At 49.9% G+C, this 22,720-nt stretch overlaps 1 protein-coding gene across 3 annotated transcripts; it reads right to left on the reverse strand.

Moving 5' to 3' along the window:
- Positions 1 to 776: 776 nt before the first annotated feature.
- Positions 777 to 22,333, reverse strand: EPB42 (erythrocyte membrane protein band 4.2). Of its 3 annotated transcripts, XM_076004288.1 has the most exons (14): positions 22,114 to 22,333; positions 18,792 to 18,818; positions 18,633 to 18,692; positions 17,414 to 17,647; positions 14,119 to 14,237; positions 12,653 to 12,757; positions 10,908 to 11,085; positions 10,213 to 10,351; positions 9,814 to 9,914; positions 8,782 to 9,024; positions 7,296 to 7,595; positions 4,072 to 4,232; positions 2,810 to 2,943; positions 777 to 1,005 (listed from the first exon to the last, which is right to left on the reverse strand). In XM_076004288.1, the coding sequence occupies exons 1-14, from the start codon at positions 22,121 to 22,123 to the stop codon at positions 816 to 818; spliced, it is 2,001 nt and encodes a 666-aa protein (XP_075860403.1). In that variant the 5' UTR covers positions 22,124 to 22,333; the 3' UTR covers positions 777 to 815. The 3 variants fall into 3 exon arrangements, with proteins under 3 accessions (XP_075860403.1, XP_012622045.2, XP_075860404.1); XM_012766591.2 differs by having other exon boundaries at positions 18,633 to 18,818; XM_076004289.1 differs by lacking the exon at positions 777 to 1,005 and adding an exon at positions 1,920 to 2,000 and having other exon boundaries at positions 18,633 to 18,818.
- Between the last annotated feature and the right edge of the window lie 387 nt (positions 22,334 to 22,720).

A 22,720-nucleotide genomic window follows, 5' to 3' on the forward strand; every position in this document is an offset into this window, starting at 1 on the left:
GGGTAGAATGCAGTGGTGTCATAGCTCACTGTAGCTTCAAACTCCTGGGCTCAAGTGATCCTCCTGCCTTAGCCTCCTGGCTAATTTTTTTTTTTTTTTTTTTTTAAGTTGAGATGAGGTGTGGCTCTTGCTCAGGCCTGTCTCAATCTCCTGACCTCAAGCAATCCTCCCACCTCAGGCTCCCAGAGTGCTAGGATTACAGGCATGGGTCACTGTGCCTGGCCTAAGACAACTAGTCTTCATGGCAGCCTTAAGCTGAGGTGACAGAAATAAATGCCTTATGTATTCATTTCTGGGAATCTAGTTTTGTTCCTGGTCACTCTTCTGTGCAACCTGAATGGAGACTCATTTGTCTGATAAGCAGAGTGCTATAGTTTGGATATTTGACCTTCTAAATATGTTGAAATCTGATTCCTAATGTTGGAGGTAGGGTCTAATGGGAAGTATTTGGGTTATGGGGGCAGATCCCTCATGAAGGGGCCTGGTGCCCTCATGGTAATGAGTTCTCACTGTATTGATTCCTGAGAGAGCTGGTTGTTAAAAAGAGCCTAGCACCTCTCCCCTTCTCCCTTTTTTGTATGTGATCTCTGCACACACTGCCTCCCCTTTGCCTTCCACCATGAGTAGAAGCAGCTGGAGTCCCTCACCAAAGGCAGATGCTAGCACCATGCTTCTTATACAGCCTGCAGAACTGTGAGCCAAATAAACCTCTTTTCTTTATAAACTGCCCAGCCTCAGGTATACCACTATAACAACACAAAGGGACTGAGACACAGTTTCTCTTTCTAGCCCATGTTTGGTTTTAGATTGTAACTTCAAGGGTTGATTTGGGAGAGTGATGGTAGAGCTGGAAGTTCAGGGGCTACCACAGTGACACTTCTATAGTTGGTTAGGTTCTGAAACATGTTGCAGTCCACTTCCACAGTGAGCCTCTGGAATCCCACGTGTGTCGGCGTGAACTGGAACTGGGTGCACACGGTGTTTCCAGGCCGCACTGAACCTAGTCTGAAATAAAGGAAAAGGCAGGCGCTAGTTCTGTCCCGGGTTCATCACTCCGCTGGTCCCAGTGACTTTGATCCTTCTCTGTTTGAAGAGGTGGACCACGCAGAAATAAACATCTAAGTACCTTGCTGTTAAAATACAGGTGGTCATAAGGCTATAGAAGACAGGAGCCTCCCTATGCTAAGCAATTGCATGGTTGAGAAGAGACACATCCTAAGGGTTTCTAAGCTGCATCTGTTTTTACGTTTATCATCTGTGATTTCAGCCTGGTTCAAGTCTTGGTAATAGTCCTGGGATATGTTTGGAAAGGCTGTAGCTTAGGAACCCTTGCTTATTGCTAAGCTCGGTGCAGCAGGCATGTTGAGAGGATGTCAGTATGTCAGCAGGTGATGTTTGGAGCCTCTATCAGCAACCTCCTGGCCTACCTGTAGACCTTTTGGTAACTGAGGGAATGGTGCAGATTTCCTTTGAGGAGCTTTGCCCTGCAATTGATCTAGGAGAAAGAAAAGTCTGGTTGAATGCTGGCAGTCCCTCCTCTTGACTTATTGACAGGAGTGACTCATTGAGTTTCATGAGGCTAAGGCACCTGCTAGGGACCTCATGGACAGTAGGAGTAGGTATCTTGAATTTTAAACTGTGTACCAGGTATTCAACTAAGCATGCAGTGGACATGATGAAAGAAGATATTTGCAACATCTCAAACTAACAAGGGACTAATACCTACAATATAGAGGGAACTCCAACAAATTAATAAGAAAAAAGGGCAAGAACACCAGAATAAAAGTGGGCAAAGATAAGGACAAACTATTTATAGAGGAGGAAATGAATAAAGCTGACAAATACATGAAGGGTTTGCAAATTAAAACAATAGATATTGCTTTATTTCTATTGGAGTAGAAGAAAATAGAAATCTGGGTGTTGCCAGGAGTGGAGGAGAGAGAGGAGTATATGTACTTCAGGAGGGAGTGTAGACTGCTGCAGCCACTCTGCAAATAAATCTAACAATATACCTGGTCAAACCACGTTATTTCCTATGACCCTGCAATTCTGTTCCTGGGCCTATGTATCCCCTGACTTCACCAAAGTTGCAAACAAATATGGGGACCTGTGTGAGGACGTGCACTGCAACATTATTTGGGGTGTCAGAAAATTGGAGGCACTCTGGGTGCCAATCACTGTGGAGAAGAGTGATAGGAAGTGGTTGATGTACACAATGGGATGTTATGTAGTGGAAGTGATGGACTTGACATGTGGGGATGTGAAGAACATAGTTTTGAGAGAAAAGAACAATTAGACATGCATTTATGTAAGTTAAATCTACAGGCTCATGGAGCAACAGTACACATTTTACAGAGACTAACAAAAGGATATGAAGTGTGGTAGTGGGAATGCGAACAAACGCCACAATAAATAAAATTGTACATTGTGGTGTGACTAATAGAATGCAGCTCTCCGATAACACTGAGAGGTAGCCTATCTTCCCTTCAATACTCTCTAGTACCAGCCTTAACCCCCTCATCTGCATTTACCAGCAGTACCCAGGCTCTTCCTGCATATCCAGGTCTGCAACCAGGGTTAAGTGGCTACCCAAGAGGCCCACACGGCCTCCCTCACTCCCATCCACCTGTAGACATAGTGATCCCAGGATGAGAGAGGTCATTTGGTACCCCTAATTCTTTAGTTCAACTTCTGGGGCTATTTGCTCTGTCTCCATGGACATGGCAGACAGACAGTTATTAATTTTGGGTTTCTGCCTTTCTGACCAGTTGAGATATCTTGGTGGGATGAGAAGCTTGTGGTCTCTTACCTGTAGCTCCTGTCTCTGTAAATGAGCCCTTTTCCACGGATGGAGATCACACAGTCCTTCATGGGGGCATCCAGGGAATTGTGGATGCTGACTGAGGCCTTAAGAGGTTGATACTGCTCTGCTTTCTCTGGCATCTGTGGAAGAGGTGACACTTGGAGTGAATGCCAAGGGCACAGAGCTGGAGTCACTCTCACCCCTCCTGTATAACCCTGTACCCTCCTCGAGTACTCCTCAAATCTGCCAAACTAACCCAAACTCCACAGCTGACTTCCTTATCACTGTACCTGATGTGTCTGCATTTATTCTCACCCTTGATCCATCACTGACAATCTCTGATGGTGCCTCTCCTCTGCTTAGAAATCTTGGAGAGTTTCCCAGTGACTCTGGAATTCAGCCTGGGTTGCATTCAGGGTACTTCACCGTCTGCCCCCAACCCACCTCTCCAGCCTCACCCCTTCTTCCCTTGACTAAAAGACATCCCAGCCACACCAGAGGCTTTCCCATCCCCAGCACACTGCTCAGGCTCCTTCCTCTGCACCTCATTGCTCAGTCTTCTGCCTTCAGTGGCCTTCCCCAACCTCTGCACTGAAAGCACACCCATTTTTCAGGGCCCACCGTAAGGGTAGCATCCTTCATAAATTCATCCCCAAACCCACCAGCTAGAATTAATCCACTTTGCTTCACTTATCCCATAGTGACTCTGGACCTCTGTTAAAGCACTTACATAGAAGACCAAACTGTTACCTCCCTGAGGGCAGGGACCAGATCTCATTCATTTTGGCCAGGATAGACATATGGAAAGAGGGCTGGAGCAAGAGCATAAGCCTCTAGAACTTCCTGTTTTTATGATCTTGGGCATGTTGCTCTCTAGAACACAGTTTTTTCATCTGAGTAATGGGAACAGTGCCACCTCACATGGCTTTTGTATTAAAAGAAATGAGAGGTGAAAACCCTTTGGCACATATATAAAACACTAAATAAACATAGGCTATTATTATCCCTGTAAGTATGGAGGCAGCAGCTGGGAAGGCCGCAATTTTAGAAATCTTTACTTAACCAACTAAAGAAGTTGGAAGATTTGAACCTTAAGAGTATATGTAAGAAACCATCACTTCCAAGAGAATAAGTTCTCAAGCCTAGCATTTTCTGGCAATCCTGCAGCATGAACATCTGCTCTAAAGCTTAAGGAGCTCAGATTTCTTCTGAAATCGGGACCTGAGTGGTAGCAGATGAGAGTAAGTCAGAGAAAGACTGGCGCCTACCTCGATGGCAAGGCGTGGTTTACAAATGGCAATGTCTTCCTGAGCAAAGCAGCTAAGGCAGGACTCAGAGTGCGTTGCCACGGCGGTGAGTCTGAGGAAGCTGTTCTCAGGTGGGTTTTGCTCAAAATAGGAGAAGGACAGGCTGGTGGTTATTCTCTTAACTGAAACACATGACAGGCAGGGTCAGTGTCAAGGGGTGAATGTACGTACCCCAGAAACAAGCCACCTCTTGTGTTCTTGGCAGGTCACCTCAATGGGGTTGTGGGAGGGTCCCTGTGAACTAGACCAAGTTAAGCTCTTTGGGCCTCAGCGTTCTCATCTAATAACAATGCCTTTCTAGTGGGATGGTTTGTGTTAAACAAGATACTACAAATCAAGTGCTCATCTCAGAACAAGCCACATATAGTTGCTAAATATATGCTCATTAGCTCCTTTCCATTCTCTGCTTCTCCTCCTTCCCTTTTGCAGAGAAAATGAAGCCATCAAGTAGGAATCCTCTCAAGCTCACGTTCCCATTTCCAACCTACAGACATGGACATCTCCTCCTGCTATCTCCCCCCTCGGGGGACCAGGCGTCCCCCGCCCAAGTTGAGTCCTTGCTTTTTAAATCTGTGCCCCATCTTGGCCTCGCCTCTGACTAACTGTGTAACCTGGGGCAAATGATTTAACCTCTCTGTCTCCTCCTCACTGGTAAAGTGGGGACAGTAATGGTTCTGGCCTCATAAGGTGGTTGTGAGGATTAAGAATATGATGCATAGAAAACACTTAATGCCATTTCTGGCAAATAGTAAGTGCTCCATGCATGAGAGCTGTAATTATTCTAGTTATGTTTCTATTCCCTAGGGGTCAAACTATCACGTATTACCTATCTCACCTGAGGCTTCAGTCTTGCCCTCCATGCATGCATTTCCTCAGCGTGTAAGCAGATTCAGCTGTCTCTCATCTCAAAAACATGACACCCTCCCTCTGCCCAGCGTCCCTGGCTGTCTACCACCCAGCCTCACCTCTTCCTGCCATGCTTCCAGGAAGGAGTGAACAGCTTGTCTCACCTCCACCACTCAATCTGCTTAACGCCCAGGAAGCTGGTGTTCACCTTTGCTTCTCGGCAAGGCCACCCTCTCAATGGACGCTTTTCAGCCTTGACAGCTCAAGACCTCTCTGCTGACTTTGCTGGGTGCTCCCTTCCTCCCTTCGACTTCTTGGTCTCCCTCACTCTCTGCTCTTTCCCTGACTACCCGCTAAATGCGGGTGCTGCCGGGTTCCCTCCTCACCCTCTTGCTCATCCATGCCCTGATTCTTGGCGGCCCCCTCTGTGCTGGGATTCCTATGTCTTATCTCCTGCCCAGGGCTTTATCTTAAATACCAGATTTAGGTTTCCAGCTGCCTACTGGTCATCTCTGCTTGGATGTTTCATGGGCTTTCAAACACGTGCCACAACCAAATTCATCACTTTCTCCCCAAACCCATTTCTTCCCCATTTTCCCCATTCTAGCGGCTCACCCAAACCAGAACCACCCTGCTCCACACACATTCACAAGTCCAATCTATCCTACTTCCTTAATTTATCTTAACTCTAAGTGCTGCTAGTTTAGTTTAGCCTTCATTTTATTTGGCTTAATTATTACAAAACCTTCCAACATCCAATTCAATGGTTCTCAACATTGGATGCACATTAGAATCAAATGGGGAGCTTTATAATACAATCCCAATACCAGGCTGCACCCCTAATCAGTTACATCAGACTCTGGTGGTGAGGCCCAGGCATTAGTATTTTTAAAGTTCCCCAGGTGATTCAATGTGCAGCCAGGGTTAAGAACCATTACTGTAATATGACCCCTTCCATTCCATTCTGCCAGAAGTTCTTTTTAAAATGGATTTCCAATCACATTGACTCTCCTGTTTAAAACCTTTCATCAGCTCCCTATGACCCAGAAAACAAAACTCAAACTCCTTAGCATGTCATACAAGACCCTGCATGACCCGGGCCCTGCCCAGCTCTCACGCCACTTGCCCTGCTCCACTCCTCCTGTGCTTGGAAAGGGAATAAGGATGCAGAGACTGGAGGCAGGGGCACTGGTTAGGAGGATGCTGCAATCCTGTTGACAAGCTCTAGTTCCCTGGCTCTCAAACTTGCTTGCACATTGGAATTACCTGAGGAGTTTTTATTTATTTATTTATTTATTTTATTTTTTATTTATTTATTTATTTTTGAGACAGAGTCTCACTTTGTTGTCCAGGCTAGAGTGAGTGCCGTGGCGTCAGCCTAGCTCACAGCAACCTCAAACTCCTGGGCTCGAGAGATCCTTCTGCCTCAGCCTCCCGAGTAGCTGGGACTACAGGCATGCGCCACCATGCCCGGCTAATTTTTTTATATACATATCAGTTGGCCAATTAATTTCTTTCTATTTATAGTAGAGACAGGGTCTCGCTCTTGCTCAGGCTGGTCTTGAACTCCTGACCTTGAGCAATCCGCCCGCCTCGGCCTCCCAAGAGCTAGGATTACAGGCGTGAGCCACCGCGCCCAGCTGAGAAGTTTTTAAACATTATGATATTTGTGTTCCATCGTGGAATGTCTGATTAAGTTGGCTTGGGATGCAGGCTGATCATTGAACTTCCCCAGGTGATTCTAATGTGGAACAAAGTCTGAGAGCCAGTGCTCTGATCCAGGGAATCTCATCCCTGGAGTAACATAGGGAGTTTTTAAGAAATACCAATGCCTGGACCCCATCCCAGACGGATTAAATGAGAATCTCAGGGAGGAAGAGGGACCTGTGCACATGTTGTTCCTTCTGTGTGGATTGTCGTGACTGAATTTTCTATTACTCTCCTACTCATCCTTCCAGACTCATTGCAGTATGATTTATTTGGGGGCAGCCTGTTCCAGCCGGGGCGAGATGCTTTCCTGCCATTGTACTCTGTTTACCTCAGCAAACGCTTCTCACACTGCTATGAAGGGCCTGCTGACTGTTAGCTGGACTTAGCTGACTTAGCTGACTGTAGCTGGAATTGTTTTCTTTTTCCCATGTTGGGCCCAAAAATGTGTTGAATGATTGAATGAGAAAGACAGAGAACGTGAGTGTGAGCACCAGGGGCTAAAAGCCATCTCTGGATACCTGTGGTCAGTGCTCTGTGACTGTTCTAGGGAACTCTGGGGTGCTCTGCTGCCTGCCCAAGGCAAGAGCCAAGGGTGTGGGAAGTTTCTGGTAGGGACATAAGAATGTTACCTAGGTTGGCACTGAGCGTGAGGGACAGCTTCTCCCTCCAGAGCTTGGCAGCAAGGACGCCATTGTAGTGCACGGCCTGGACTGCAATTGCCAGCCGCACCACCTTCTCCTGGTCACTGGGGTTAACCAGGATCACTGAGAGCTGAGCATCTCCTCTCAGGGGTAGAGAGCTGGGTGCTTCCAAGAATAGGTACAAAGGATCAGCACTCTCGGGATGGGGAAGATGGATGTCATTGTCTTTCCCATGTTTCATTCTCTCTTTCTGGACTCTCTCCAACACCTCTTTTTCTTGCAGAGATCCTAGAGAGCGGAAGAAACAAAGCAGGCCTCTTAGCCAGCAAGTATAGACCCTTCTAATAAAAACCCAGGATTGAAAGTCATTTACCCACTTCTACTCAAATGCCAAAGTCACTAGAGCTTTGCAAACCTTTAAGGCCATATTTAAGGCCAAAAGTTCTGTGTTAGGCAGATCTGCCATAGAGAGATACAGTATTTCTCTTCCAAGGCCATATTTAGCCCAAAAAGGTCTGTGTTAGGCAGATCCACCATAGATAGATACAGTGTCTCTCTTCCAAGCCACTCAAGGGTAAATTTCTTTTTCAAGTGCTATGAATCTGTTCCTTTAATGATGAGAGAGAGAGCAAGTTTTGGGACAAGTCAACACTGTTTCTGAGGACAGTTTTGCAGAGAATTCAATCTTCTTATGCAAAAGAATTTGGATTTATTCCAAGGACAGTGGGGGCTATGGAATATTCTGGAGCAGGGGAATACCATTAATGACATTTGAGCCTTAGAAAGCTCATTCTGGAAACTGAAAGTTGGAAATGGAATGATGATGGAGAGACTGGAGGCAGGGGACCAGTTAGGAGGCTCTTGCAGTCCCATAGACAAGAGAGGGTGAGGCCCTGGATTAACTTTACCAGCAGCGTGGAAAGGGAACAGGGACAGACGTGAGGACAGCACGGGGCTGTGAAGCAGGAAGACGCCAGGGCGGTGTGAGCCTTCCTGTTTGGACCATAGGTGGCTGGTGGTGCCATTAACTGACATGGAGGAACAGGTTTGGGGATGTTGGAGGGGATGGAGAGATAGGCAACATCAAAAGTCTTCTGGAAGCTGGGCTTGGTCTTAAGTGTATTGCTTTATAGCAATAGTTTTCAACTGAGGGCAATTCCCCCATGCAAGGGACATTTGGAAATGTCTGGAGACATTCTTGGTTGTCACAAGTAGTGGTAGTAGTGGTGGGGGGTGGTGGCATCTCATGGGTAGAGGCCAGGAATGCTGCCAAATGTCCCAGGATGCACAGCCCTTCACAACAAAGATTCATTTGGAACGAAATGCCAGTAACATCAAGCAGGGTTGAGAAACGCTGTTTTATGTGATGGGGAGGGACTGGGACTCTTTCTGGCCTGCATCTGTCTGGACCATCCATTCCTGCTGTTTGCTGTTCTAGGTGCTGAGAGGCCTGTGGCCCTTCCCTGACCAGTACCTTCAGGATACTTGTAGTTCTGAGTGATGTCCTCGCAGCGGTCACCGCCCACACCCTTGGTGCTGATGTTGTTGCCAACATACTTTGTGTTGGAGTCAGTCAGCTCCAGTGTCCCGTCTTCACAGCACTTCCAGACCACACATGAGGCGTTTACCGCGGCAAAAAGGTCTGGCACTGCAGGGGTCAGCCCCAGTGTCCCCTCCTTGACTGCTCTGACTGGGACCAGATCACAGAACCCAGGGACTGAAGGAGAGAACAGTCAGTGAGCAAAGGAGCCACACCCAGACCTCTGCTCAGCTCAGAGTTGCATAACCTCCAACCCCATCCTGTACCCTGTTCTGCCTCCCAGGGACCAGGGTCAGAGGTGGGCACAGGCAGGGTCTCTGAGGGACTATCACAGAGGTGAGGCTCACAACCATCTCATGATAATACTTTTGGTCATGGCCTGTGGTGGAAGCCCTCTCAGGAACTGCACAGGTAGAACCTCAGAGGAACACACTTAGCGCAGGGAGTTCCCAAGCCAGCTCTACTGCTGATGATAGGAATAGTTCAGCTTTCTTGAGCACTTACTAGGTGCCAGGCTCTGTGACATTGCTCCTCTTAGGTGAGGAAAAGCTATCATTTTGTGGGTCCTGAAGTTTCCTTCTCTGAGTTTGAGCCTATTCTGATACCTTCCTCATCCATGTCTAAAACCTCAGAAGCCTCACCTTGCAAGCCCCTGGCCCACCACCTCCACTAACCACTCAGACCCTCTGCCCTTCATTGAGACTCAGCTCCTTGGCCCATTGCTCTAAGGTGGGCCTAGTCACCTCACAGCCTTGTTGCCATATGGCCATCACCTTTATTCCCTTGAGCCCACTGGCACTGGGTCAGTATTTGGCTGGCCATGATCTTTCCTTCTGCTTCTCCTGTTCTGGAGGATGCAGCCTCCCTTTGGACCGCCCGCTGCTCCTGTTTCCTCTCGGAGGGGCTCCTTCAGCTCTCGCAGCTCTGAGCAGCCCTGAGTGTCCTGGCCCCACCCCCAGGCTTTACCTTCTCCACTGGGAGCACTTGGGTGCAGAATTTGCCATCCGTCATACGCCCGGGGCAGAGCAGGCCGGGTCATCCAACACTCTGTGGCAGTCTGGAAGATCCTGAATGTAGCACAGGGAAAACTTCAGATGGGGAAAAAAAGGATGCTGAAGAGGTTCTAGAAATGCAGCCTGGCAGAGTTGTTGTTACCATGGGATGGGAGGACACCGTGTAAAAGTGGCTGCAACACTCCCAGGAAGAGGCATGCACTCCACGACTGACCGTTGGCACCTGCCTCGCGGCGTCCTGAAAGCCTATTCCCAGGGTCAGGGCCACTCGGAGAGTGGGGTCCCCCTCCGTATATCAAGCAGAAGTGGAGCCCTTCCTGGCCTGCAACCTCCTCTCCTTCAGGCTTCTCACCAGATTCCGCCTCTCTGGCCTTCTCCGTTCTGCAGCCCCTCCTCATTGTAGTACTCGTCCACCAACAGGTCCCCACCCGTGCCCTGGGCCGAGCCGAACGTTGTCACCACGCGCGCGGGGACTCCCAGGCACCGCAGCACTGTGTGAACAGGGGCGAGGGTCAGGGGGGCACAGAGACCTGGCCTGGGTGAGTACGTACGGCTAGAGTTTTCAGTGTCTCCCCTGGGCAGGCTCTGCCTTAAATGCTGGATGACGCTGTGGACGGAGGAGGGGTACAGGCACCAGGGGGTTAGGACTGACAGCCAAGAACAGGATGTATAAAGGTGGACAAATAAGCCACAAGTGACACAGTGTGGAGAGTTTATAGTGGGGAGAGGGTTACGAATATATAACAGAGCACTGAGGGTTTGCTCTGCTGGGGCAGGGAAGGTTTTAGGGGGAAAATGAGTTTGGGAGCAGAGTGTGCAAATGGGCCTGACTCACTGAGGGCAGAGGAGCAGAAGCTGGTGGGGAGGAGCTGCCTGGGACAAGTAAGTGCTCATGGGTGTGACAAAGCTGGGGAAACACTGCGGATTGGAGGCAGCTTTTGGAGATGTCCCTCCCACGTAAGAGGCTAAGGGACAACCCAAGATGCAGGGCAGGCACTCTGCTCAGTAGCCAAGGTGACCACCGACCTGTGCATCGCTGCTCTGTACCTGTGCAAGCAACAGCGGCCAGCACCCATGCCTGACCATCGTACACAGGCCGCCCTCGGCCCGTCAGCCACTGCCGCAGGATGGGCACGCTGCCCCGGCGCTTGTTCAGCAAGGCCCGTTCCTGGGCGTCCTGGCTCTGCGGTGTGGGCAGGACACACTTCTCCTTGAGAGTTCGCAGCTGTTTGGGGAAATGTGTGGATGTCAGTGTGTGAGTCCCCAGAGCAGGACAGCTTCCCGGGGATGGGGACTGAGGCGGGTGGTCCATTCACCATGCCTGGGGAGCTGTGATGACAGACCACCTGCATCAGTCACCTGGCACTTGTTAAATCTGCCTGTTTCTGGGCGCCATGCTGGGCCCGCTAGGTTATAATCTCTAGGGCTGGGGCCCAGGATTCCTCCTTTTTTTTCTGAGACAGCGTCTCGCTCTGTTGTCCAGGCTAGAGTGCCGTGGCGTCAGCCTAGCTCACAGCAACCTCAACTCCTGGGCTCAAGCAATCCTCCTGCCTCAGCCTCCTGAATAGCTGGGACTACAGGCATGTGCCACCATGCCCGGCTAATTTTTTCTATTTTTGGTAGAGACGGGGTCTTGCTCTTGTTCAGGCTGGTCTTTTTTTTTTTTTTTTTTTTTTTTTTTTTTTTTTTTTTTTGAGACAGAGTCTCGCTTTGTTGCCCAGGCTAGAGTGAGTGCCGTGGCGTCAGCCTAGCTCACAGCAACCTCAAACTCCTGGGCTCGAGTGATCCTTCTGCCTCAGCCTCCCGGGTAGCTGGGACTACAGGCATGCACCACCATGCCCGGCTAATTTTTTATATATATATCAGTTGGCCAATTAATTTCTTTCTATTTATAGTAGAGACGGGGTCTCGCTCTTGCTCAGGCTGGTTTTGAACTCCTGACCTTGAGCAATCCGCCCGCCTCGGCCTCCCAAGAGCTAGGATTACAGGCGTGAGCCACAGCGCCCGGCCTCAGGCTGGTCTTGAACTCCTGACTTCAAGTGATCCGCCCGCCTCGGCCTCCTAGAGTGCTAGGATTACAGGCATGAGCTACCATACCTGGCCCCAGGATTCCTTAACAATCCTTTAGCTACAGCCATGAAGGAGCATGGGAGCTGCCCCTCATTGGGAGCTGCTTTCACTGGCCCTGACTCTATTGAGGTGGTCCACACTTGGGTCCTGGAGGCTGCTTGTCCCAGGCTTTCTCCCATGCCCAGGCTGGCCTTGACTCTCACCAGTTTTTTTAGTGGGGACTTCAGAGGCACAGGAGGAAATGGAGAAAACATTACTGCTCTGAAAGGAGTAGGGACAGGGCAAAGCACCATCTTACCCTCGTGGTCTGCATTTTCTTAGGAATAATTTAGAAATGACAACAAGTTCCTTTGATCACCATAGCAGCAAGCATGGGGTGAGATGGACACTATGCCCTCCTTCCCCAGGACCTAAGCCTGCAGGCTGGGGTGGGGTCAAGGAGAAGGGAAAAGAGTGCTCTGAAGGGTCAAGGCAGGTTTAGTCCTCGGCTGGCTTTTGTCCTAAAAGATGATTCTTCTTTTTGCTTTTCTTGCCCCTGTGGATGCCATTGTCTGTTCTTTCCCCTCCTCACTCATAACCTTCATGGGGACTGTCCCTCATACCCTAGCAGGAGGGCCATTTGTGACTTGAGGATTTCCAGGGCTGCAGGGGTGGGGCAGGTCTGTCAGAGGGCTCTCGTCTCATCTCCTCCCCACTCTGGCTCCCCCCGACCTCTCACTCACCAAGGCGCCCACCACACGGGCCACGTGCACAGGCTGGCTCCACTCTGCCACCTGCTTGTCCACACTCAGCAAGCCCAGGCTAAGGTCCATGACATCTCCCTCGAACTGGAAGGAACACACAGGGCCATGATGAAGGGTCTCCAGGTCAAGCACTGACAGCAGAAGACAGCCCCATCATTTCGTCCTTCTCCTAGGCCCGGGCTCCACACCTTCCTCCCTGGCTTTTCTCTCCCTCCCACTTGGTCCCTGTGCCTGGGCATGCAGTCCCTGGCCCATTCTGTTGTCTGACTCTCCCAGTAGAGTGTGAGCTCTCAAGGACCCACGCTACGCGGCTGTGTTTCATTTCATTTCCATTTAGCAAACTTCTGCTGCTCCCGCCGGCTCTGACCTATGTGTGGAGGTTACCAAGGCAGCTCCTGCTCTTGAGGAGGCCACGGTTTAGGGCTGGAGACGGGCACGCAGCCCCTTAGATTACAGATCACAGCAACGTGACCTGGGCTGTGGTACAGACGCCAACACAGAGCAGGAGCACAGTGGAGAGACTCCCTCTGCCTTTGAAGGTGGGGAAGGCTTCTAGAAGGTCTTAAGTGACAGGTAGGAGTTTGCCAGGAGATAAGGGAGATAAGCTATTCCAGCCAGAGGGAATGTTCAGTCTGGGGTTCCAGGGACAGGAGGAGCTGGAGCGTGGGGTGGTTCATGGGAAAGGAAAGCAGGGGCGTGGCTGGAAGAGCCCTTAGTGTCCAGCCAGGGATTGGGTCTTTATCCTGTAGACCTGTGGTCCCCAACCCCCAGGCTGTGGACCTGTGGTCCCTTAAGAACCAGGCCGCACGCGGGAGGTGAGCGCTGAGGAGTGAACAAAGCTTCATCAGTATTTACAGCCACCTCCCATCACTCACATCACTGCATAAACTCCACCTCCTGTCAGATCAGCAGCAGCGTTAGAGTCTCATAGGAGCGTGAGCCCTACTGTAGACTGCACATGCAAGGGATCTAGGTTGTGGTCCTTACAAGAATCTAATGCTTGATGATCTGAGGTGGAGCTGAGGTGGTGATGCTAGCGCTGGGGAGCAGCTGCAAATACAGATTATCATTAGCAGAGAGGTTTGATTGCACAATAAATGTAATGCGCTTAAATCATCCCAAAACCATTCCCCTGCCCCGTGTTTCATGGAAAATTGTCTTTCATGAAACCAGTCCCTGGTGCCCAAAAGGTTGGGGACTGCCGCTGTAGACAGTGGGGATTTGACAGAGACTTGGTTTGCCCCAGTTCTTAGGAAGATAACTCTGGGAGCTGTGGAGGGTGGTCTGATGTGGCCCAGAGGAAAGGGAGGCACCACAGGACTGACATGAGCTAAAGAAATGGCCTCCTCACCGGGGGATTTTGGACCTGCCAGCTCTATCTGGCCTGGACATTGAAGGTTATAGGACAGCCACTGTCCCCCTTACCCTCCTGAAGTCCCCAGTACCTGGCCAAAGTCCCAGGACTCTGCCTGGATGCAGTCAGCCGTGCCGAGGTAGATGAGACCGTTCTGGTTCAACAAGTACTCCCTGCGCTGGGCCTCATTCCCCAGGAACACAGCATCCTCTGGTGAGAAACGGGGGGATGAGGGCCTGTGGGGTGCTAGGCCTGCCCTCTACATCCAGACCTCTCCCCCTGTTGCCTGGGTCAGGTTTGGCTGCAGGCCTCCCCTCAGCTCTGGGCTGAAGACCGAGGAGAAAGTCCCTCTTCCTTGGCTCCCACTGGGACCTGGCCCAGGGTCCCTGGTGAATCAGAGTGCGGCCTGCAGGGCCAGCTAGGCCGACAGGAACAAGCCAGCCTTAAAAAGCCTAGTCGCTTCCCATAGACAGGTACAGCCAGAGAGCGAGAGAAATTGCCCAAGAGAAATTGACAAAAACCAGGGAGCTTCCCAGTGGAAGACATACAGCTTCCCTGTATGTTTCATTATATGATGATATATTCATTATATGATGTATACAGCTTCCCTGTATGTCTTTCCTACAAATCTAATTTGTGACCAAAAAAAGGTGTTTCAGAAAAAAAATAGTTAAGCGTAGGTTGACAGGAGTGAACAGAGGGAAGAGGAGCATTTGGCAAGACGGTCAGGAGGAGCTGTGGGGTTGAGCAGTGGAAGTAAGAAGAGCATTGGATTTCTGCCCTGGGGGTGTCTAAGTGGGCCTAGGACTCCTGTGTGTGGTCTCTTCTTCCGGCTTTCGTCATCCAAGGGTCAGGCTGGACATCCTGGGGAGGGTGGGTGATTTTTAAGGAGGCCATCACTCACTCTGGGAAGCTGGGGACAGCAGGGGGAGCTGCCAAGCGCCTATGGCCTATGGCTCTGAGCCGGTGGCCGAGTGGTTGGACTAGTTCCTGGAGGCTAGAAAGAGAAAAGGATTTCTGAACTGTCACTTCCAGGTATCCAGCTGGGCTGAGAGTACTTCAAAGCAACACAAAGACAGGATATTACAAATCAGGAAGTCCTGAAAAATCTGGGGCTTAAAATCACACAACCATATGCCCCTGGTGCCCTCGACTCCTGCCCTTCCATCCTGAGTACTCTCTGTGAAGTCAGCGAGGCATCACCTCTTTGGAAATCACGCCAAACTGAGGTGTTTGGCCCCAGGATCTGCAGGCCTCTGGGAAGTACATTATGAGAGTACAGGTAGCACCGCCTTCCTCTTCTCCACTTGGGTGCAGCCGCTTTTATAATGTTCTCAGCCTATAAATAAGGCTTTGACTTTCATTATATGATGTAAAATTTTCTTTTGAATCCAGGAGAGCCCCATCTCCAACTATGCTGAGACTGATATGTCAGAGAATCTCTGAAAATCTCTTAATAACCTCCCAGATGAGCAGAGCCAACAATTCACCCCTGCCCAGACAGATACTCCACAGTCCAGGGGTCCTCAAACTAGGGCCCACGGGCCACATGCAGCCCGCCAAGAACATTTATCCAGCCCGCCAGGTGTTTTTGCCGCCGCTGCCTGTCCTGCTTTGCAGCCGACTTGTCCCGGGCCCACAGTGCGCATGTGTGGAATGTGCGCCACACTCTCCAACAGCCCTCCAGCGGTCTGAGGGACAGTGAACTGGCCCCCTGTTTAAAAAGTTTGATGATCCCTGCTCCACACGCACTCATGTAGCGAGGCCTCCCCAGGCAGTCCCTACGAACTGAGCACGATGGCAGGAGTCCTGGCACTGGAGTCACGACTGTGGGTTACCCCTGAACCAAGCACTGTCCAGAACTGTCTTTGCTGTGTGTTTGCTCTGGTCACCAGGGCCTAACTCTGGATGTGGACTCAGAGTTGGCTAAGAGGTATGCCAAAGCCTCAGCTTTAGAGGGAAATGGTTTGAAGGTCCTTCTGTCAGTATGTGGGAGCCACAGGGCCTCCCAGCCAAAGGCCTGCGTCCACATTCACCCGGTTGGGGCTGGGGGGCTCTGAATGGACACTAGTTCCCGTCCAGTGTTCCACCGGCCTATACCCTTGGAGCAGAGAGAACAGCCTGAGCTGGGGTGGGGCATATAAAGGATGGGGCGGGGAGTTGGTTAACTGTACCCTGGGCAAGAGCAGTGCAGAGAGAGAGAGCCCACTGGGGTTCAGGTGCTACAGAGAAGGGCAGTCAGGAACTGGGGTCCAGGCATGGGGCCACCTGTGAGAACCTGGGAAGGTTCTTTTACTTTCCCATGTTTCTTCCAGTTTCCAAGCCCTGCCTTGTAACGGAGCCTTCTTCATGCTGGCAGTGAAACTCTTGACAGGAAAAGGCTATGCCTTTGTCTGGCGTTGCTGGGACGAGAAACGTCCATTCTCTCAATCGACCCTGCAGGGAGCCGAAGGGGTTAAGGTGGGTGAGGCAGATTTTAAAAGGAAAGACATTGACTGGCTTCTCAAAAAAAAAAAAAAAAGTAAATTAAAAGGAAAGACAGACTCAATCCTCAGAATGGGAAGGAAGAGAAGACGCTCCATTGGGTCTTATTTTGGGCAAGTTGACCATATCTGATGGTCCTTTCTAGATGAAATAGCCACAGCCACAGCTAGAGCTGAGCTTTGCCAGAGGTGGCCCCTGACTGGGTCACAGGAGGCCACCTGGCCCCAGGAAAGCCCACCACAGACTGGCAAGCTATAAGGCTCCAGGCAGATGTTTGGACAAGTCAGTATGGAGAGGACACAGCAATCTGTAGTAAGAACAGAACAAGTAAGTGGAGAGGAGCAAAGATAGCACAAATAGGGTAGATTTACTTTGAAGCTGCAGCTGAAGCATGAGGACCCTCACCGATACAGGTCCCTGCAGGCCCTGGGGGGGGGGGTCCTTGGCAATTCGCAATTTTATATTCTTTTTCTTAAAGAGGATCTTCCAAATTACACAACCTGAATGCACCCTGGAGACAGACTAGGGGAGACTGGAGAGAAATCAAGAGGCCCATCTCTCAGGCCACCTTATTCCTGAAGCCCTTTCTAGTTCTCACCCCTCTACCGTTACAATAAAGGGGAGCTTTCCTACAGTCACTGCAGTGAGTCTTAACTCCTGACCCAAACAGCCTGAGCCAGCACCAGGGGCTGGTGGTAAGACTCGAGCTTTGCACAGACAGGGCCGTGGGGTTGGGAGCCTGTGCATGCAGGGAGGAGGCAGTACTGTGACTGAGTGCTGGAGCTGCCCTTAGAGGGGGCTGCCTACAGGGGCCTGGGGCAGGTGCTCCCTGCCAGAGCTGCGCCCCAGCCCTGGCGCCTTGAGTCCCTGTGCAACCGAGGCTGGCCCAGGTCCAAACATACCTCTACCCCAGGGGTTGAAGAGCAGCGTGAACTGGCCCAGGAGGTGTTGCCTCTTGCTGGAGACCTGCAGCAGCAGTGAGTAGTGGCCAATGACAGCATCCACGGGTGTGGTCACAGAGATGGTACAGGACTGGGTGTCTCTCTCCATCACCACTGCACTCCACCACTTTGTGTCCCCCAGACTGGAAATCGGGAATGTGGCTTGGGTCCTGTTGTCCTTGGAAGGCTGCTCTCCTGCAGTGACATAGTGATAAAGAGGTCATTTGGAGTTCTTGGTCGCAACTCAGAGTAATAAAGTCGGGGTATTATGGAGATGGAGCAGGTTAAAGTTGGTTTTGGAGGAGAATGAAAGAAGCCCATGCAGTAATGAGGCACAGCACAGGGAGATGGGAGAGCACAGGCTTTTGGCACCTGTGGACCTAGGTTTATAACAGCCTCATAGTTTATAAAGTGGGCACAATAACAGTACCTGCTTCATGGGGCCCATGTGAAGGCTGAATAAGGTATTGCATGTGATGTACTTGGCCCAATAGCTGACATGTAGTATGGACTGAATAAATAGTAGCAATTAAATGTTATATTTAGCCAGGATTAGATTCCATTCACGGTTTTCTACAAAGCTGATATTACATTTGCAACCAAAAGGAATCCCTTAGTGATAATACCACCAAGTGACTTCTGAGTCATAATAAACAATATTTATGACACATGCAATCTTGGGACATCCTCACAGCACCCCTGCTGGCTGGATAGGACTTGTTAAGACACATCTGTGGGGCCAGGTGTAGTGGCTAACGCCTGTAATCCTAGCACTCTGGGAGGCCAAGGCAGGAGGATCATTCAAGGTCAGGAGTTCAAAACCAGCCTCAGCAAGAGCGAGACACTGTCTCTACTGAAAAAATAGAAAGAAATTAATTGACCAGCTAAAAATATATAGAAAAATTAGCCGGGCATGGTGGTGCATGCCTGTAGTCCCAGCAACTCGGGAGGCTGAGGCAGAAGGATTGTTTGAGCCCAGGAGTTTGAGGTTGCTGTGAGCTAGGCTGACACCATGGCACTCACTCTAGCCTGGGCAACAGAGTGAGACTCTGTCTCAAAAAAAGAAAAAGATCCAGCTGTGGTCTGGGCCCTTTGCGCCTTTTTCTCTAAGAGGGTGCTAAAGAGAGAGCCCTACACCCTCAGTCCTGCTGCCAAAGACGTCTAGGCATGTCCCACTTACCAGTTTGTGCAACGAGGTTCACCTTCTTCAGAGCAGGGAGAAACGCACGGACAGGAGCACGGAAGTGCAGGATGATGGTGAAGGGCTGCCCCCTCCTCACAATGAGTCGCTGGGAGCTGATGGCTCTGGTGTGGTGCTCCTCATTGTTTCTTGCTGCCTGGAAGTCACAGCTCTTGATACCCAGGGCTATCATGAAAAGAGAGACATCATGGAGAATAGGTAAATGTGACAACATAAACAAAAGCAGAGATTTTGGAGTCAGAGGCCAGGGTTCAAATCCTTGGCTCAACTTATTACTTACAAGCTGTGCAACCTCAGGCAAGTAACTTAACCACCGTGAGCCTTAGTTTCCTTTTCCTGAGAATAATCATTCCTCTTTGCAAGTTGTGGGGATTACATGAGGCAATGTATGTAATGTACTTAGCACAGTATCAGGCACACAGTAAGTCCCATCAAATGGGACTTTTATTTTTATTAATGAGAGCAATGCTTGTTCTCATAGTTGAATCCTTTTCTGGTCCCAGTACAAAAACAATGAATAAAGCCCAGAGTCTTGCTCATTCCTACTTATTTTTTCTTAGAGCACAATCATGTCATTTTTGGAACTGGTTTTGAGGTCACTGAGTCCAATTCTCTTGTTTTATACATGACAGGAGTAAGGCTGATCATGGAACCAACTCATCTGGGATCATGCATGGTGGCTATTTGACCTAAAGTCTCACCAAACTCACAGCACCATACACCCCAGAAAAACTCTTCAAGGAGGTATCCTGAGAGTATTATGACAGTCTATCAGTCAATTCTCATTTTACAGAGGGAGGGGGAGAAAACAAGGAGCAGGATAGTCAAAAAATATGCTCAGCAAGCCCAAGATAAGGCATGATAATGAAAAGAAAAAGTTTATTTCCTTTTGCAGCAAAGGAGTTTTATTCCTTTGATGGCTGAAGGCCATTGGGAGCTCCTTGGTCTGAAAGGCAGCCTGCAGTTGTTGCACTGGCTCGGCCGCTGCACGAGAGAAGCTATAGCTTTTGCTGGCAGCTGTGGAATAAGGTCTGACCTACTTTGGGGAAGTGATCTGACCCCGATGGCAAAGTTCTTTAGCCTCCAAGAGATGTCTTGGTGAATTCAAGATATTCCTATTTCAAATTTCCTTTGGTTCCCAACCCTTCTGGTTTAGAACTCAAGAGCAAAGAGGAAGGATGGAAAAAGAAAGGAAAGCAACCCACTTGCTCTATTTTTCTTTCATTAGTGATGGAGCAGATAGAAGATGCCAGTAATATAAAATTAGGGGGAAAGAATTGGCATTGAATATGAAGAAATGGGAAAGTGTGCAGAGGAGGCAAGAACCTCCCTACATGTCTGGTCCTGGTGCCCTTTGATGCCCCTTGGGCCCTTGTGTCCCCCTTGTCCTCCACGGCTTGGCCAGGCCATGGCTACGAGGCTGGGATTTAGAAATTGAAGTACAGCAGCACCCAGAAACCAGAAGTGATTCTCTCTGCTTAGCACCCGGCTAGTGCTGGGGCCTAGGATGAGCCCTACCCCTGCAGGCTGGTGGAGCTGGACTGGACAGTGGAATGGAGAGCATTCATGTCCTAAGGCATATGGCTTGAGCCTCAGTGCATCTGAATCCACATAATGACCACAGTGTTACAGCAAGAGCCACTATTTAGAATTCACCTGGACTCTGGTTCTGTCTGGAAGGCTACCCCTGTCTCTTCTCTACCTGGCTGGTGCTACTCATCTTCCAAGACCCAGAGGCACCTGACTCTGAAGCCTTCACTGACTCCTCCAGGCAGAGATTGGTCCTCTGAGCCCCACAGTGTTCTGCTCCACGTCCCCAGCACTTGTCTGGCTTCATAACCGTCACCTGCCCAGCCCTCCACTCCCCTTTCACTGTGCGCTTTCCGGGGTACAGGGTGTTTTTATATCTGCATCCCCTGCCCCAGTGTTTGCTCCCCCAATGGATGGAGGAAAATGTTGAGACAGCCTTGACTTGAGTTTCTCAGGGGCCTCAGGCCTACACCTGCGCTGACAGCCCCCTGCAGTGGCCCCTGCAGTTCCTGCATTCTGGGGTCTGCCTGGCTTCTTGCTTTATGTCAGCTTCTCCCCCTTTTGGGTGGATTTCCTGACTCCCACCACCCTCTCTCCCACTGGGCCTTGAGGCTATGACACCGTCATGCTTCCCCAGGGTCTTCTTCTATTGGAATCACAACCCAGTGGGAAGTTGTGTTAGCACGGAGACCCCAAGCAGGATGCTCTTCAGAGGTTTCACTGATGTGTACAGCACCCCACCTTCTGCCTGCTGCTTTTCTCCATGCCTCATGCTGCCTCGTGTGTGCCCTTCAAGCAGTTATGTGTGGTAAATGTTTAACAACTGGCTTGGGGGCTTATGGGAGGCAGAGTACCGAGTGGTGGTATTTGCCTATTTCTGTGGTGTAAACACTTGCACCTGGGTCAATTTCAAGCTACTGATGTGATGTCACTGAGCACAGAGTTGTGAAGAAGTGCAGGGTCACACACCATTACATGGTTTTCCCACTATACATATACAATACAGTTAAATATTCTCAAGAACATGAAGGTACAAAAGAATAAAATAATTAGGAAGTGATGAGTTTAGAGTGCTTTTTATCTTTGTCTTTAGTATAATTTGTTTGCTTGTAAGTTTATACAATTAAATTCTTAATAATGCCTGTGTTTAAGAACCAGCGCACAAGATTCCTAAAAATTTGGCAATTGGCTCTAGCAAACCTGTGCAAACCAGCACGAGCCAGCCCCAGCACACCACGACCATGGAGCTAATACTCAGTGAATCCTCTCTTGTGGCGACTGGGTGCTCTGTTGCTGCCTCCCTGGAAAGGATTTGGTGCCCTGGAGGATCTTCTAGTTTGGGACTAGACTTGACAATCTCCTGATATCTTCAAATGTGTCCCTCTGATGGAGTAGATTTTTAGTTTATCTAGGTCCCCACAGTCCCTCTGCCTGCCCACTTCCTTCCCCAGGACACAAAGGGCAGGCAGTTCCACAGGCCAGGAGATAGTACTTAATTCCTGACAAAGGTGCTATGACTCTGGTGACCTCTGACTCCCACCTCCCCTTCTCTCCCATTGGACCTTGAAGCTATGACACTCTCATGCTTTCCCAGGGTGTCTCTCACTTGTATCCCAAAGCAGTGAGCTGGGAACAGTCATGTTATAATGATCCCGGATAAAACTATAAATCCATATTAACCACCATCACCATCTCACCATCATCATCACAAATATGGCCACCAATTTATGCCAACACCCTACCCCATTCTCACTCCACAGCCACACCACCATCCCTCCACTGCACCAGCACCCCACCACCACCATCCCCACACACAACGGCCATACCATCACCGTTTCCACCATCATCCCACTTCCTTTATGGAAAACATATAATGACCCAGAGGCCACTGACAGTCCAGGAAGCTCCAGGGAGATCTGGCTTGGCTCACCCTGTCCCATGCCTGCAGGCTGCTCTTATCCACTTGACCACAGGAAATGCCTGTCTTGCACTTTTGCTTCTGGGTTCTCTGCCTGAGTATGTCTTCAAGACAGAAAATGATGTAGGTACTTTTGTTGGCTTAAGAATCCGTAAATAGCAAAACTTCCCTCCACTCCTCCTGTGAACACCCCAACAGGTTTCTTTTCTCCTACTCCCTCCCTGCTGGTATCTCCTGGACCAGCTGCTGGGAGTAAGCCCATTTGCATTTTATCTCCTGTGCCAGGAGGCCCAGGCAGGGGTATGCCTGGCAGGCCTGGATAGGAGGTCGAATAGGGAAGATCTGCCAACTGGAGAAGCTCTGAAGAAACTTCAAAGCCTCTTGCTTCAGTGGCCTTGAGAGACCCTCAGAGATGTTGTCTGGGTGATACTTGAAGATGCTGGAAGAGATGACTCCACAAAGAGAAGGCCCATATCCAGCTCCAAATCTTGAGCCCTGAATATATCATGGGCTGCAAGTTGCTGGATGCTCATGGCTGTTTTGATAATAGAATGTGTGTGTCTGGAATTCATCTGCATGAAAGAGATAAGGAGGTAAATTTGTTGGTGAAAAATAAATA

Source organism: Microcebus murinus, chromosome 6 (assembly GCF_040939455.1).
Source record: "Microcebus murinus isolate Inina chromosome 6, M.murinus_Inina_mat1.0, whole genome shotgun sequence".
In the NCBI taxonomy this organism is placed as follows: domain Eukaryota; kingdom Metazoa; phylum Chordata; class Mammalia; order Primates; family Cheirogaleidae; genus Microcebus; species Microcebus murinus.

Bases quoted from the DNA above. Each gene is read 5' to 3' on its own strand.
- EPB42 (XM_012766591.2), bottom strand. The intron at 4,233-7,295 runs GTAACATTCTTA...CATGTGTTTCAG, and splicing joins CACGCTCAGTGCCAACCTAG to TTAAGAGAATAACCACCAGC. The intron at 1,006-2,809 runs GTAAGAGACCAC...CCTTTATTTCAG, and splicing joins TACAGAGACAGGAGCTACAG to ACTAGGTTCAGTGCGGCCTG.